We start from the raw sequence: 18,297 nt of genomic DNA on the forward strand, positions 1-18,297 counted from the left end.
CAACCATTTACTTATTGTAATAACCTACTTGTTGCAGATGAACACAGAAAAAACTCCCAATTCAACCTATAATTTATAGGCTACTTTACAAATGCACACAATCACTGACTAAAACAAGGAAATGGCTTAAACTTGGGCAAGATGTGAAACATGAGATTTTTTTTTATGTTATGTTTTCAAACAACACAAAATAACAAAATAAGTTGTGCTTGAGAGCACCAACCAAAGGCAACTTAATTTAGACTTCACCTAAAACTTTTATTTAGAGAACAATGAATGAGGTTGGAAAAACTTGAACAATGAATGAGCTGACTTGGCCAAGCTGCACAGCTTAAAGCTGGGTCACTAGCAGCATTGTAATTTTAATTTAAGAATATTTAAAAAAAAAAAAAAAACATTCTTCAAAAATAGAAGCATACCGTGGCTACTTTAAACTGCAAAAACGAAACCAATGAACGATGCAAAAAAAAAAATAAATAAAATAAACTGACTATAGCCTATTCCTTATTAAGCAGTGGTAGGTTTTTCTGAACAAAAATCAGCATCTCTGCGATTTCTTTTTTCGTCCGTCACATGAGAGACCGCGTTAAACAGGCATTCGCTGTCAAGGCTTGTGCTGGTCGCACTGAGGAATTTGCGTGCTGCACGAGCAAGAGCAGGGAAACGGGCCTGGTTGGATTTCCAGTATTCTAACAGACTGTCTTTCCGGGAAATTGTGGCTTCAGCCAGGTATGCATGTACCTAAAAAAAAAAAATATATAAAAAATCTTCAGGCATTGACGGCTCAGTAACTGGCTCCCTTTTTTTTTTTTAATTGCCAGAAACATCTAATAACGAATGATGATTTAGTATGATTTTTAAAGGCTTATACCATGGCCTACCTGTGATAAGGTTTCAGTGTTGATTTGCTCTTCCAACAAGACCTTCTCCTCTAAAATTTCTTCATACATGTCCAGCAGTGATCCTGTTCGGGTTGTCTTCTCTGCTGGATCCTTTGTGCTGGCATCTCTTCGCTGATCATCACTGCCCATCATTTCATCCACGACTGTAAGCAACAGCTCGTGGGCATTCCTCTTCTTATCCTCGTCAAAATAACGGTCTTTGTATCGGGCATCGAGCATGGTTGCAACTAAATAAAGTGGTTCGCATTGCACACCATTGAAACAGTCACTGACTGCTTTCAGTAGGGTACTTTTGGCTGGCTGCACGCCTCTTTCTGTGTCACTGGTCTTGCCAAGCAACCGTGTCAGTGCCATAATAGCGGGAGTCACATTAGCTGCAGAGGCCGCTGCAGAACTGATTTCTCTGGTCAGCTGCTCAAAGGGGGCAAGTAGTGTGATCATATTTTCAAGAGTACCCCAATGTTTTGCCGTAAAAAGATGCAGAAAGTTGTAACTAGGTCGAATCCCACCTAGTTAAGACATCTTATTGAAGTCGTTTTATTGGCATGCCGAGCTCCTTCTGTATCCCTTGTAGGCGACTGCATGCAAGTTGCGAATGCCTGAAATGTCCCACCATTCTCCTTCCTAAAGCCATGCACAGCCAACTGCAGCGTGTTTGCCATGCATGGCAAACTTGGAACACCAAACTCCTCCGTCGCTTTTGTCATATTGCGTTCATTGTCTTGTAGCACTACATGCACCTTCTCTTTGGGGATTTTCCACTTCTCAATCATCTCTTCAAACGCAGACGCAATCATTGCTGCTGTGTGAGAGCCTGGGCACTCTTGCAGAATTCAAAGCAACAATTCTTGATCATAGGTCTTCTGAGATCTCTTTTTTGCAAAGCATGGATGCCTGGTTTGCCAACTCCTGACTCTAATTAGATTTTGTTGACGTCATTAGCCTAGGGGTCCACATACTTTTTCCAACCTACACTGTGAATGTTTGTATGATGTATTCAATATGTAAAAGAACAATGCAATAAAGTAACAATAAAGCCCTCTTGTAACAATCCTTTTTGCAACTTCTTCAGAACATTGAATTGTGACACTTGTGATAAAAAAGCTAGGCACAGCACAGCGAATGAAACAGAATACTGTCTTGAACTGCGTTTTTGAAAATGTAAGTTCTTTTAACTTGACACAATGTCTAAAAAATGTGATCCTATGTTAGATGCTAAAAAAAAAAAACAGCAAGATGCTACACAATGGACATCTGTCCAGTGTGTGTTTACATACAAAAACAATTAAATAGTACGTGTAAACAGCCCCTATATTGGTCCCATCAGGCTTTGGCCAGGTTGCAGATCTCAGTTGCATGTGCAGAATAACCAAATAGTGATTTTGGTATTCAAATAGAGGCATATAATAAATGTAGACTATCTCTGCACATCCCTAGTCATAACCAGTTCTGAGCTTTTGCCCTCATTACTGGTTATGACGAGTTTCCTTTGAAAATTCAGCTGAATGTTTGCTGATGGGGGCTGATCACATTGATGCGGCTATTATGGGTCACAGTATTAGCGCCACCAACTAGCAGCAGGAAGTGTGGCAATTTTAACAGATGTTGAAATAGTCCTCGTGTTTACATGAGTTGGTTTAAAATTCATTAGAATATATTTCAGATTTTATTTCCATCTAGAATAATTTTTCTCTATTTGCGATTTTTCGTAAAACCTAATTTTACGAACTAGTCCTAGACCGTATGTCCGATTTACTAAAAACTTTGCATGTATGATCTAGGGACTGTCCTGACAAAAAAAATAAAAAATCGGATTTTTGATTCGTCAAATTGTTTCTAAGATATTCATTAATTATTTGGCCATGGCTTTAATTTTCTCAATGGACGTAGGGGCTACAATCAAAATTCTTATCCCCTCTGATTCCTTGAGTCAAGACGAACAAAACATTTATCTCCGATTTTATTTCCATCTTAAAAATTGTCCGCCATTTTTAACTTTTTGAAAAACATATTTTTGCGAACTCCTCCTAGGCCGTTTGTCCAATTTGCTCAAAATTTTGCATTTATCATCTAGGGACCGTCCTGACAAAAATAAAATAAATAAATAAATTTTTTTGATTTGTGAAATCGTTTCAGAGATATAAGCGAATTAATTCTTTGGCCGTGGCCCTAATTTACTCAATGACCTATATATTCTGAAAACAAAGTCCAAACTTTATGAAACTTGGTATACATTCATACCAAAATATTTTGAGGACACATGCAAAGTTTCGTCCAATTTTGCCCATAGGGGTGCTACAACTAAAAATTCCTTATAACTCTGCAACTGTTTGAGTGAAAATGTTGAAATTTGGCATGCATCATCATTGCCATGTGTTAACATATACTTACAAAAGCAATTTGACAAATCAACAAATATAGTCGCCAGCAGCCAATCAAATTTCAGCAGCTAATAACTTGCACTGCGAATGGCCATATGCCAAATGTTCACACGTACTTTTTAATTGTTTCATATACCAAAAAATCAGTTTCTTCTTAATCCATCAGTGCCCACAAATCATTTGGTCATGTTCTGGCCATACATGCTTGGACCCCGATGAATGTTGCTTGTGGATATATTTTTATAATTATCATTTTATGAGGAAGTTTCATGACATCAAGTCTTTGAAAGATATTCAGATATCTGCCGATTAAAAAGTTATTGGCTTTCTCACAACACTTTAGTTATTGGTATTGGCAAAATCCAATATCGATCGACCTTGAGGTTACACGTATTTTCTATTCATTTCTACAAAAATTTCTACTAATTTAGTCTATACTCCACATGAGCAATCCTGTTTAGGGCTGAGTATCAGTACTGATTTCCAGAATTGATTCCTATGCTGATATTAACTGAATCATTAGTAATTTTATTTAGGCATATTTCGATTACATACACTGCCTTTTGGTTTGATGGCTGCTCCCACGATTGTTCATTTTTTCAAAAGATTTGGAAAACCATTTCTGATGTATGCTAGTTCAGAGAAACTTGATGCAAGGAGACATCGCGATGTGTGCCATATATAATGGTTTGCAAATCTTCACTTATCCACTGGAAAAAAGCATCGATTACAAGATTTAACTGATTGAAATCTGATTGTTCAAAAAAAGATTGCAATTAATCAGAAAATCAATAGTTTTACTCAGTTCTACGCATTTCTTACACAGTTCTTAGTTTATTTTCTTAAACACAATGCATCCTTGTATGACACTCACCTTCTTTTCACCAGTTGCCGTGGGCCGGCTATCAGAGTCGATTTGCCATGGATCCTCGCATTATGAGTCATCAGGCTGCTATGGCCGCATATAACCTGAACCTGCGGCCAGCAACAAATCGAACTTCACCTGTGCTGTATGGATTCAGTCACCCGTCTCCTCTGGGCATGAACCAGCAGCCCACTGACAAAGAGCTGCTACAAGAGCCCAGTGGCAATGGTATAACTCACATTACTCTATTGTGTTTTGTAGTAATATTGCAGTTCCTGTTTCTTAACTGGTAGAGCATGGAGTTAGCAACGCCAAAGTCATGGGTTTGAATCCAGGGAACACACAAACTGATAAATGTATACCTTGAATTTACAAAGTCTCTTTGGATGAAAGTGATTCAATGTAAATGTAACATAATTCAGTGGATTTGGAGGTAATTGGTGGGCCACTTTGTTTTTGATTCGATTACATACATTGAATAATTACTGTTTAAGCTGTCGATGGCATTACCATAATTTTCATTCAGTTTGGAAAAACAAATAAATATTGCATGTTTAGTTATGCACTTACAAGGGAAGTCTATGGGGCAAGTGTACTGGAGGGTTTAAAAGCAGAAATGTATAGCTTGTATTTATGTTACAGCACTTCTTTATTATTCAGTAAAACGTTAATTATTTGATCTATAAAGTTGTCTAAATCATCCTTTTGAGGAGGGACAACTTCTAGTTATGTATTACTGTCTCTGAATATTCCTTTTAAAGTAATGCATTTTACATAAGCTTGTTTGACAGTGGTGCATTGGCCTCTGCATTCCCTTGTTCATTTTAAAATTTTGTTTGAAAGTATTCTTTCAACTTTGTGAGCTCTTAAGGTTGGTCTCTCATATATAGCTGTTATTTTGGCTCTACTTTTTGGACTCTGGTGTGCTGATTTGCTGTCATTCTTTAGGGAAAATCGACATTAATGGAAAAGCAGAGCATTGCAGGCTGCTAACACCTGAGAGGAAAGCCCCTGAGCTGAAAGAGAAACAGGTACCATCTATCCACCCGTTCCCTCGTTAATCTAAACATCTATCATACGTCCTGCTCAGTTTAATGTTGAATAAATCAGAGGAGGCATCCACTCTAAATCTGTAGAACACTTGTAACATCGGTCATCCATCTTCAGATGTCCCCTACATGTTCAAAACACTTCAGTTCTCTCAGTCCTTTACACTGTCCATTACTATCAAACAGTGTTGCCCACACAATTCTGTTTTTGCTGCTGTTTTCTGTCTACCCAGAATAGGAAAGAAAGTAGAGGTTGACTGATGTTGGATATGCAGCTATCTAAACTGGTGGAAAAAGCAGATTACAGATTAATCGATTAAGATTCAGTGGTACAGTAAATACTGCATCATAGTGTCTGTAATGATCAAACTCTCTCTGCTCTGTAGGGAGACCCGGAGTCGGCGCAGAGTAAGAGTCCTGAGCCCCAGTCCAACCTTGGCTTCCCCACCAGCCGCCTCATACTCAAGGACTCACAGGCCCAGAGGGCTCTCAACTTCAACCTGGGGCCCCCGCATCCCGGCTTCCCCCCTCACCATGCTAACAGCCAGTTTCCACAGCAGTATGGTCTCTCCCGACCTCCTCTGCGTATGCAGGCCCCAGTTCACCCCCAGCCCTCCCATTTCCCTCCTTCATTCCTCAGTGGACCTCTATTGGCCCACCGTGGGCTGCAGTCTCCAGTCCTGGAGGGGGGTGATGGCTCAATTGGGGCATTTCCAGGAGGGGTGACTGAGGATCTTAAGGGTGTGGTCAGAGGAATCCCCCCACAGACACCCCAACAGCCCCTGAGACTCAACAGCTTTGGAGAGGAGAGTTTGGACTCTTTGCTGGGAGATACCTTGGGTATGTACATGTGTGTCTATCCCTGGTGCATTCTGTGTTTCCTTTGCCAAGTAAACTGGCACGGTATAGTTTGTTGCCGGTAAATTTTAGTTCATGTTCCAGGCTTCTTGGGAATTTCTACAATATTGTGACCAGAGATTTGAATTTGACAGTGTAAAAGCCTGTTCACACCAAGTAAAATTTTCAGCACAACGAACATGCATATAGATTGTAAGACGAAAAAGTGCATCTGCCAATTTTGAAATATTCTAGTGCAATGATCTTTGTATATACACCATCATTCAAAAGTTTATTTTTTTTAAAGAAATTGATGCCTCTGTTCACCGAGGATGCATTAAATTGATCAAAAATACTGCCAAAAACATCAGCAATGTTGTGAATTATCATTACTTATTAATTAGGAGTTTGAAGAATACAGCATTTATTGAAATAGAAATGTAACGTTATAATTGTCTTTTCTTGTATTCTTGATCAATTAAAAGTATAATGTACTGTATCTTTAGTGAATACAATGATAATTCGCTCTAAAAAAAAAACTAATTTCATATTGATTATAGTAAATATATTGTTGCTTGCTATGGTAAATGGTGAATTGTTGAGTAAATGTGTGCTATTAATTTTAAGCGATCAGACTTACAGTTTTAACCAGGTTGACAATTAAATGGGTGGAAAAAAAATCCTATAGACTTACATTGAAGGAGGGACCAAAAATATCAGAAACTTGGAGTGGGCTCCATTGACTTCACCACCCATTACTCCCTAGCAACCACATAGAAACACCCTAGCAACTACTTAGCAAACCCTAGCAACCACATTGAAATAACTTGGTGACCACCCAGAACACCCTAGCAACCACATAGAAATGAATTAGCAACCACTAAACAACGTCCTTGCAAACACAGAAAACACTGTAGAAACCACACAGCAATTACGTAGCAACCACCAAGAACACCCAAGCAAACCTTATAGCAATGCCCTACCAACCACCCAGGACACCCTTGCAAATGCATAGCAATGTCCTAGCAACCACCTAGAACACCATAGAAACTGCATAGCAACACCCTAGCATTAGACTTTCTACCACTCAAAACACCATAGCATTGTGCGGGCTTGCACTAACATTTTTGAACTGAAGTACCCATGATCTGTTTTGGTGAAGACACTTTGTGTATTCTTCCAGTAAGGCAATGGTCTTTGTGTTGTGTTGTCACAGATGGTCAGGGGTCTTCTGGGCTGGATGCCCTGGGCCCTCAGCAGCAGCAGCATGCTCGTGTGGACCAGTGGGGTGAACACGCCCCCTTCCTGCAGGCCAGTGTGCCCCCCTTCCCTCTGGCCCAGCAGCTGGCTCATCTCGGTCAGCCGGGTCTGCGGTTCCCACAGCAGCTCATCAGAGGCACCTGGGGCCTGGGTCCTGCAGCAGAGGAGGATCCGAGACATGCCATGACCAGGTTAGAAGACACTCTTGCTTGTCTCCCCTATTTTATATGAAATTTTAAGCCTAATGTTTTATGGTGTTAATGTTATATTATGTTTCTTTAATTTAAAAGGAGAAAATGGGTATGTTTGGAATTGCATAAAAAATACTATTCATACTATTTTTCAAGTGTGCAGTTTGTACAGTGTATTGTGCACAATAAGCTAAATTTCTGTATTAAAAAAAACTGATGAAATATGGACCTGAGCGGGGCCATGCACAGACATTTTGAGGGGCAGTGGCTCAAACAATGCTGCTTTTTTTTTTTTGTCCATTTGGAAGTCCCATTTGCGACCGAGCTTTAACTTCCTGGCTGATGTCTTGAGATGTTGCTTCAATATATCCACATAATTTTCCTTCCTCATGATGCCATCTATTTTGTGAAGTGCACCAGTCTCTCTTGCAGCAAAGCACCCCCACAACATGATGCTGCCACCCCAATGCTTCACAGTTGGGATGGTGTTCTTCGGCTTTCAAGCCTCACCCTTTTTCCTCCAAACATAACAATGGTCATTATGGCCAGAAAGTTCAATTTTTGTTTCATCAGACCAGAGGAAATATCTCCAAAAAGTAAGATCTTTGTCCCCATGTGCACTTGCAAATTGTAGTCTGACTTAGTGGCGGTTTTGGAGCAGTGGCTTCTTCCTTGCTGAGCAGCCTTTCAGGTTATGTCAATATAGGTCTCGTTTTACTGTGGATATAGATACTTGTTTACCTGTTTCCTCCAGCATCTTCACAAGGTCCTTTGCTGTTGTTCTGGGATTGATTTGCACTTTTCGCACCAAACTACGTTCATCTCTAGGAGACAGAATGCATCTCCTTCCTGAGCGGTATGATGGTTGTGTGGTCCCATGGTGTTTATACTTGCATACTATTGTTTGTACAGATGAGCATGGTACCTTAAGGCATTTGGAAATTACTCCTAAGGATGAACCTTGTGGAGGTCCACTTTTTTTTTTTTTTTTTCTTCTGAGGTCTTCGCTGATTTATTTTGATTTTCCCATGATTTCAAGCAGAGGCACTGAGTTTGAAGGTAGGCCTTAAAATACATCCACAGGTACACCTCCAATTCAGTACACCTCCTATCAGAAGCTAATTGTCTAAAGGCTCGACATCATTTTCTAGAATTTTCCAAGCTGCTTAAAGGCACAGTTAACTTAATGTATGTAAACTTCTGACCCACTGGAATTGTGATTTAGTCAATTAAAAGTGAAAAATCTGTCTGTAAACAATTGTTGGAAAAATTACTCGCGTCATGCACAAAGTAGATGTCCTAAATGACTTGCCAAAACTATAGTTTGCTAATATGAAATCTGTGGATTGGTTAAAAAATTTGTTTTAATGACTTCATCCAAAGTGTATGTAAACTTCTGACTTCAACTGTATATAACTCATAACAATAATGTATATGTCTGTGATTATTTTTTTATTCTGTATACTAAGATTAATTAGTTTTAATTAAAATATGCTTTACTTTCACACACAAAGTTATAAATTTCTTCCTCTCATAAAATCTTATTTTGAGGAAAAAAGACTTCACTGGAGAAAGTGTGAAAGATCTTTTGCTATACATTTTCATCATGATTCAGCTTGCTCTCTGGTGCTTTGAATCCAGCTTTGCGAAGAAACAATACTTTTAGCAGCCTCCCTCTGCTCTTTTTCATTCTGTCAATCTTTTTTGTGAAGGTGAGGTACTGTAAACAGTGTGCAGTAATTTGAACATATAGAATATGCACAGCATAATGTGATGCCGGATATGCGGACCTGGCGTTATTTAATATTATGCAGTAAAATTTCATGGTTACTTAATTGTTATGATCTATGTCTTCATTTATTGTTGCTCAAGAAGGCCACACAAGAACCAAGGGGATGAAAACTTTTGAACAGGATGATTTGTGTAAATTACAGTACATTTTGTGTAATATAGCTTTTGAAGGGCAGTACTACATAAAATATATAATCTTTTATGTCTTATACATTCTGAAAGGGGTGTGAAAACTTGTAAAACAAAAGGGGTATGCAAATTCTACACAACTATATAGTTTGTGAACATTTCTTGATTTAACCACATTTTAGATTTTTAAATGTACAATTTTCTTGTATTTCTGTATTCTATCTATATTATGTCATATTGCATGTATAATTATGAAATGACTTGTCAAGTAAACATTTTCACACAAGATTCACAAAATTGGAACCTAAAATTCAAAATTTTAAGAATAAAAAATCAGTGACCTTACCAGCTGAAACCAGGACATAATTACATTTTTAGAGAATTGTCGGGACACCAGGACACACCTCTTAAAATCGGGGCTGTCCCGGGTAAACCGGGATGTCTGGTCACCCTAAATTTAATTTTATATATGTTTATATACTTTAACGTACAGTAAATTGTAGCAGACAGCTCGCTTGATTTATTCAGCTCAGCAACAGTTCAAAGGCTCACTTAATCTTTATCATTTATATTATAACTTGTATGATTTAGCAGTGCTGCAATTGTAGTAATTGGACAGCATACATATTAATTTTTAGAGACTTAAGTTCTGATCGTTCACCTTATGAAATAATGCAAATTTTTAACGCATTTGGGCCTGCTCAAGCAATGTCAGTACTAATTAATGTGCATTTTTTACACATTTGGACCTGCTCAAGTGTCAGGCATTGGACCCCTCTCCCCCTTTCACTCCTGATCCACTGCCCTGCAAAACAGATGCAATGCAACAGCCGATGACGGCCATTTAGAGCATGTTTACATAAACCAATAATTAAAAAAAAAATGATCACGCAGTGTTGTAGGCCTACTATTCATCATACACTACCGGTCAAAAGTTTTGAAACACTTGTCTGAAATGTTTCTCATGATCTTAAAAATCTTTTGATCTGAAGGTGTATGCTTAAATGTTTTAAATTAGTTTTGTAGACAAAAATATAATTGTGCCACCATATTAATTAATTTATTTCATTACAAAACTAACATTTTATTAAAAACAAAACGTTTTTGAAATTGATAACTTGGACCAAATAATAAAGAAAAGCAGCCATTAAGTGCCCAATATAGATGGGAACTCCTTCAATACTGTTTAAAAAGCATCCCAGGGTGATACCTCAAGAAGTTGGTTGAGAAAATGTCAAGACTACATGTCTGCAAATTCTAGGCAAAGGGTGACTACTTTGAAGATGCTAAAATATAACACAGTTTTAATTTATTTTGGATTTTGTTTAGTCACAACATAATTCCCATAGTTCCATTTATGTTATTCCATAGTTTTGATGACTTTACTATTATTCTAAAATGTGAAAAAATATATATATGTATAATAAAGAATAAGTGTTTCAAAACTTTTGACTGGTAGTGTATATAATTCACTTTGATGCTGGGGATAAAAAAGCATCTGCAAAATGAATATATGCAAATAAATTTACACTAGGGGCACCTCAGCCCAAAAGGGGAAAAGGGACGTGGCTTGGGCCACTGTAGCCACCCCCCTCTGTACGTCCCTGGACCTGAGCAATGTCTAGGGAACAGAATACCATAGCTTAGCAAACGCATGCCAACGCACTACAAACCATTAACAACACCATAGCAACTACATAGCAAAACCCTAGCAACCTCATAGCAACATTGCAACGTGCCAAAAAAAAAACCTCAAAATACCTTAAGCATCTGCATAGCAATGACCTAAAACCACTCAGAACTCCATAGCAACCAAATTGCAAAACCCTAATAAGGACCCTAAGCACCCAAACATCCTCATTGCAGCAAACTAAAAACCACCCAAAACACCCTAGGAACTAGATAGCAACATACTAGCTACCGCAGAGAATCGCACTAAAACACTGAAGGAACAGAAATTAAAAACCCTTGCAACCACCAAGAACACCCTAGGAACTGCATAGCAATGTGCTAAAAAAAACAGCATAACAATGCACGAAAAAACACCAGAACACCATAGCAACTACTTGGCAACACCCTATCAACCTTATTGCAACTTCTAACCACCCAGAACAACCTAGCAATCACATAGCAACGTGCTAAAGACCACTCAAAACACCCTAGTGACCACACAGAAAAACCCTAACAACCACCCTTAACACCCAAGCATCCTCATCGCAACAAACTAAAAACTACCCAAAACACCCTAGGAACCTCATAGAAACATGCAAAAAAAAAACAAAAAAACACCCAGAACATCCTAGCAACCGTAGGGAACACTGTAGCAACAGCATAGAAAAACCCTTGCAACCACCCAGAACACCCTAGCAATTGCATAGCAATGTGCTAAAAAAACACTCAGGCCACCCTAGCAACTGCATAGCAACCCCTAACAACCACCCTGAAAACCCTAGCAACTACTTAGCTCAAAACCCTCACAACACCTTAGCAACTACATAGCAAAACCATAACAACCACCTTAAAAACCATAGCAACTGCATAGTAAAAACCAAACAACCATGTAGAACACCATAGCAACTGCATAGCAATGTGCTAAAGACCCCATAGAACATTCTAGCAACCACATAGCAACAACCTTAAAACCATTTAGAACACAGTAGCAACCGCATGGAAAAACACTATGCAGCTACCTAGAACACCTTTGCAACTGCATAACAACATGCTAAAAATACTCTGAACACTGTAGCAACTGCAAAGAAAAACCATAGCTACCACCCAGAACACCCAGCAACTGAATAGCTACGTGCTAAAAAACACACAGAACACCCTAGCAACCACATAGCAACACATTTGCAACCACTCTGAACACCCTAGCAAGCACCGAGCTATGCCCTAGCAACAACTTAGAACACAATGTAGTATATATTGAATATGCAGTAAGTAATAAGCAATAATTCATTCTGACCAAAGTCTTGACTGACTTCTTACACACTTCTCTGTCTTCTCTCCAGATATCCCGGTCTGTTGCGTGAAATGCTCCCCCAAGAGCAGTATGAGCAGCGGGAGCCAGCCGAAATGCCCCCTCCACAATCTCGCCTCCTTCAGTACCGTCAGGTCCAGCCACGAAGTCCTGGAGACCTGTTGTCACCTTCCTCATCCACCACTTCCAACCACACCTCTGGCCCCAGCGCCTTCCCAGTCCCGGCTCCAACCTCCTATCCCGACACCAGCCGCGAGCTGACCATGGGCGGCCAACCCTTCCAGCAGCACCAGGCCTTCAACCAGGCCTCGTTCTCCCTGCCACCTGAGCACACAGCCAGGCCTCTTCCAGTGAAGTACCTCCTCCAGGAGGCCCACTGGCCTCACCCAAGCCTGCCACAGAGCCACGTGCTAGGCCACGGCTTGCCCTTCAGTCTGCAGGCGATGGCACACAGGCAGGAGCAGGGCCCTCTCGCGCAGCTGCAGCAGAAACAGCAGCTCCAGGCCCCACAGAGCACCCTGCACACTGTAGAAGAGGTGAGGAGAACTGGCCCGGATTGGGCTGCTTTTGTTTCATCATTCATCAAGTGATTGAAAGATAGACAAAAAACATTAAAAAGAGTCACACTTTTTGATCGCATTTGTTTCTCCCTCTTCCCCCTCCTCTACCTCACTCTCCCTCCCTTCTCTCTCTGACCACTCTCTCAGTATGAACCACGGGGCCCTGGGCGGCCCCTGTACCAGAGGAGAATCTCCTCCAGCTCCCCCCAGCCGCATCAGGACAGCCTGGACCCTCAGGACCACCCCACACCCTCATACAGATACCCCACAGCAGACTTATGGCTGGGCAGCAGCGGTCCTGGACCCGGCCCCACTCCTCTCCACAACATTCCATGCAACGGAGCGAGCCACCTCGTCCCTCACAGAGAGGTTTTAGGTACGTTACACTGGCCTTTTTTAAGTCAAAATGAAATCAAAATGGACCCTATTTACTTTCTTGATAAACAAGGGGTTGAATGTAGAGACATGAATGAATGAACGAACGTTACATTTATATAGCTCTTTTCTGACACTACACATTCAAAGCGCTTTACACAGTGAAGAGGGGACTCTCCTCAACCACCACCAGTGTGCAGTATCCACCTGGATGATGCGACGGCAGCCATAGTGTGCCAGTACGCTCACCACACACCAGCTATTGGTGGACAGGAGAGAGTGGAGTGATAGAGACAATTAATGGTTGGGGATTATTAGGAAGCCATGATTGATAAGGGCCAATTGGGGGAATTTGGCCAGGACACTTCTCAAAAAGAGTAGGGGTGTAACCCCAGTGTCCATGGGATTTTTAATGACCACAGAGAGTCAGGACCTCAGTTTAACGTCTCATCTGAAGGACGGTGCCTTTTTACAGTATAGTGTCCCCATCACTATACAGGGGCATTAGGACCTACACAGTCCACAGGGTGAGCACCCCCTGAATACCTCTTCCATCAGCAACCTTAGTTTCCCCAGGAGGTCTCCTATCCAGGTACTGACCAGGCTCAGCCCTGCTTAGCTTCAGTAGGCAACCAGTCTTGAGCGACAGGGTGATATGGCTGCTGGCGAGAGAGTTTTTTCAAATACAAACATCCTATGTGAACATCTTGTGGACATTACACTTAAACAGCCTAAACATACAGGGCTTTCTTTATGACTGACTAATGGACTAGTCAAACAACTCACTGACTAGTTAATTTCCAAAGCATCCCTAGAATTTATTATTAAAGTAGCATTTCCTCATTTCAGAATTGGTTTTTCAGCATAAAATCAAAGAACTTCCTACACATTAAAAGAAAACGTAAATTTCATTTTTGTGTAAACAATTTTTTATAAAATCTATGTACACTATATATATTTTTATATATGTGTGTGATCCCATTACCTTCTTTACATTTGGCCTTATATATAATGACTAATGTAAATGACACTTGATGCTATAGTGTTAAAGTAATACTGATGTGTTCTAATTGTTCCTCAGTTTCAAAGGCGATGAGTGCTGCAGAGGAACACGTGAAGCCCGAGTGTCTTCAGCAGTCGCCTCACCCCGCTAGCGCTGCATCTCTCCAGCACCACGGACAGTTCCCACCCCTCATGGCGCACAAGCAAACCCTGCCAGATCCAGGAGGAGGTGGCAACACCAGCCCAGTGGGCCCCCAGGGGCTCAGCAACTCCAAGCCCCCGACCATGTCCTATGCCAGCGCCCTCCGAGCACCTCCAAAGCCCCGGCCGGTGCCTGAGCAGGCCAAGAAGAACAGCGACCCCATCTCCCTGTTACAAGAACTTAGCATAGGCAGTTCCAACAGTAGCAATGGCTATTACACGTATTTTAAATAAGTCAATATATATGAACTATATACACCTGTTAAAAAGAAAACTATTGAAAAAAAAAATAGAATAACAATCTAAAAAATAACAATAAAAATGTCTTTTGATTTTGTGGAATAGTTAGATGTTTTGCGTTTTATTATTTTTTACTTGCTTTAGTACTAGTTGGTTCTTTTACAGTTTGAAATCTGTGATTTTACAAACCGAATCAGCATATATATATCATGAAATACCAAATCATTTGGGGGAAAAATGTAAAAAAAAAAAAGATTTATTGAAAAAAAAAAAGATTTGTAAAAACACCATGAATTGGTTGACCACTCAGCTGCCGGTCTTTCTGGAATTCTGTCCGCTCTCTTTGCATCCGCTCCCAGAAGTAAAACTTGAAGTGATTTTTCCCTGCTGGCATTTTTTATGATGTTCAGTTCTTTGATCATTATTGGTGTTTTCTTGTGCTTGCAGCTGAGTGGTGAATCGACTCTGATAAAAAAACAAAACAAAAAAAAATTATAAAAAGTTGTATAGCTGTAGACAAACTTTTCTCAAATCTGTACATATGAATAAATGAATACCGGAGATGACGAGTCTGTGTGTTTATTCTTGTAAAACATTCACACTGTATTCTCTTCATATTAACGGATAAGGAAGTGTTTCTCAAAACTGAAATGTTTTTTATTGATTATGCATGAAATGGACTTATGTTTAGGAATGCATGTAAAGATAGGCTTTTGAAAATCTGCCAAATGACCAAAAAATTAATTTCTTAACGAGTTTGGATGGGTTCCCACGGTCATGGAAGACTTGGAAATATTTACAAATTTCTATTTTTATGCTTGAAAAAGTCATGAAAACAATTTAATTTTTTATTTTTATTTTTTTTTAAATGGTATGGCCATTTTAAAGTGTGTGTGTGTGTGTGTGTGTGTGTGTGTGTATATATATATATATATATATACACTATATTGCCAAAAGTATTCGCTCACCCATCCAAATAATTGAATTCAGGTGTTCCAATCACTTCCATGGCCACAGGTGTATAAAATGAAGCACCTAGGCATGCAGACTGCTTCTACAAACATTTGTGAAAGAATGGGCCGCTCTCAGGAGCTCAGTGAATTCCAGCGTGGTACTGTGATAGGATGCCACCTGTGCAACAAGTCCAGTCGTGAAATTTCCTCGCTACTAAATATTCCACAGTCAACTGTCAGTGGTATTATAACAAAGTGGAAGCGATTGGGAATGACAGCAACTCAGCCACGAAGTGGTAGGCCACGTAAAATGACAGAGCGGGGTCAGCGGATGCTGAGGTGCATAGTGCGTAGAGGTCGCCAACTTTCTGCAGAGTCAATCGCTACAGACCTCCAAAGTTCATGTGGCCTTCAGATTAGCTCAAGAACAGTGCATAGAGAGCTTCATGGAATGGGTTTCCATGGCCGAGCAGCTGCATCCAAGCCATACATCACCAAGTGCAATGCAAAGCGTCGGATGCAGTGATGTAAAGCACGCCGCCACTGGACTCTAGAGCAGTGGAGACGCGTTCTCTGGAGTGACGAATCATGCTTCTCCATCTGGCAATCTGATGGACGAGTCTGGGTTTGGCGGTTGCCAGGAGAACGGTACTTGTCTGACTGCATTGTGCCAACTGTGAAGTTTGGTGGAGGGGGATTATGGTGTGGGGTTGTTTTTCAGGAGCTGGGCTTGGCCCCTTAGTTCCAGTGAAAGGAACTCTGAATGCTTCAGCATACCAAGAGATTTTGGACAATTCCATGCTCCCAACTTTGGGGGAACAGTTTGGGGATGGCCCCTTCCTGTTCCAACATGACTGCGCACCAGTGCACAAAGCAAGGTCCATAAAGACATGGATGAGCGAGTTTGGTGTGGAAGAACTTGACTGGCCTGCACAGAGTCCTGACCTCAACCCGACAGAGCACCTTTGGAATGAATTAGAGCGAAGACTGCGAGCCAGGCCTTCTCATCCAACATCAGTGTCTGACCTCACAAATGCGCTTCTGGAAGAATGGTCAAAAATTCCCATAAACACACTCCTAAACCTTGTGGAAAGCCTTCCCAGAAGAGTTGAAGCTGTTATAGCTGCAAAGGGTGGGCCGACGTCATATTAAACCCTATGGATTAAGAATGGGATGTCACTTAAGTTCATATGCGTCTAAAGGCAGATGAGCGAATACTTTTGGCAATATAGTGTATATATATATATATATATATATATATATATATATATATAATTTTTTTTTTTTTTTTTCTCATAGGTATGCTGTGCTCTAACATATTTAATTGGTTAGAGATTATTTTTAGAATTCTCATTCAGGAATCACGAATGACTGGGAGAATCCATGACACTGGAAGTCGGCAGGAGAGTTCCAGTACCCTAGGATCGGACATAAGACGGTGCCACACTAGTCGATTTTTATTTCTTTATATTTTTCTCAGTGATTTTCAGGTTATTTACACAATCACCAGTCAGGAAGAGGGAGACAAAGCCCACATTAGCATCTGCCAGTGGGAGGTCGTTAATCACTTGACCGTCGAGGCTCCCTACTGAATTTTTGGCTTCAAAACTGAAAAAATACAAGAAAATCGTTGTCAACGAAATGGGGTCTTGTGTTCTCATCAAGTGACCAGTGAGCTGCTTTTACTGAAGAAATTACAAGATGTCAAGCTGATATGAATGTTTTCATCACACTGAGCTGTATACCATCACAAATGCTGATCCAAAGTGATTCTGTCACCAAGCATTTTGCCTGCCTTTTTTTCCCCAATCGAAAATTAAATCAGAAAGCGGAGCCACAACAGTGTTTTTGTTGAATGTAATTTTACTCACTGAACACTGCATACTAGAAAGACTTTGATACAGACTTTTGCATTCTACTGCAAGACTGGAGGGGATAAATACACAATCATTGACTTTTTCACAAGGTAAAGCTCCATGAATCACATCCTAAGGGTGTTTTCACAATTTGTTTCTGAACGTGGTGTGTTTTCTCCCTAGGTTCGGTTCGTATTGGCTTATATGAATGTGGCAATCGCACACGGATCCACACCAAAACAATCAGTCTGAGACCACCTGGACAGAGAAGAAATATGTAGGTCAGCTCGTCACTGTAATTCATCATCAAAACGTGAATATAACATTTTGGCGGTTTTGTCATATAGGTCGATCTTCACGATCGCTTCTCTCTTTTGGTTGCGGCAGAACTGACAAAGGTAGGATGGTGTCAGCAAATTTTTGACAAAAATGTGGATTCACTCTTTGTGTGTGTGCGGGCATAAACAGTTGTTTATGCTCACGTGGTACTCCTGTTGTTATTTTGGCGAGCTCCACGTGACCGGGATTCAGAGAGAGAGTTGCAGTGAGTTGGTATGTTCGTAAACCCTCCACTATTTTATTTAGTCAAATTTGTCATGCCTCCGTCTGAAGAGAACGAGATCTCAGCAAAACAGTTGGCATGTGTGACACCCTTGGCCAAAATGGAGTTGTTTGGAGTCTGCTAACCATCTCCTATCAGATTTTTTTGCATCGGTTCATATTAA

General features: G+C 40.4%; 1 protein-coding gene across 2 annotated transcripts in view; it reads left to right on the forward strand.

The window, feature by feature from the left end:
- LOC127450784 (probable helicase with zinc finger domain) overlaps window positions 1–15,326 on the forward strand; it is an 88,648-nt gene extending 73,322 nt beyond the window's left edge. The window contains exons 25-32 of one of the 2 annotated variants that reach the window (XM_051715131.1): window positions 4,172–4,376; window positions 5,097–5,179; window positions 5,584–6,037; window positions 7,251–7,485; window positions 8,240–8,341; window positions 12,417–12,921; window positions 13,093–13,321; window positions 14,402–15,326. In XM_051715131.1, the coding sequence (XP_051571091.1) occupies window positions 4,172–4,376; window positions 5,097–5,179; window positions 5,584–6,037; window positions 7,251–7,485; window positions 8,240–8,341; window positions 12,417–12,921; window positions 13,093–13,321; window positions 14,402–14,757 (2,169 nt within the window). In that variant the 3' untranslated portion in view covers window positions 14,758–15,326. The remainder of the gene's footprint in view (window positions 1–4,171; window positions 4,377–5,096; window positions 5,180–5,583; window positions 6,038–7,250; window positions 7,486–8,239; window positions 8,342–12,416; window positions 12,922–13,092; window positions 13,322–14,401) is intronic. The other variant, XM_051715132.1, reaches the window with a different exon arrangement.
- Window positions 15,327–18,297: the final 2,971 nt, after the last annotated feature.

This window comes from Myxocyprinus asiaticus, chromosome 13 (assembly GCF_019703515.2).
Source record: "Myxocyprinus asiaticus isolate MX2 ecotype Aquarium Trade chromosome 13, UBuf_Myxa_2, whole genome shotgun sequence".
In the NCBI taxonomy this organism is placed as follows: domain Eukaryota; kingdom Metazoa; phylum Chordata; class Actinopteri; order Cypriniformes; family Catostomidae; genus Myxocyprinus; species Myxocyprinus asiaticus.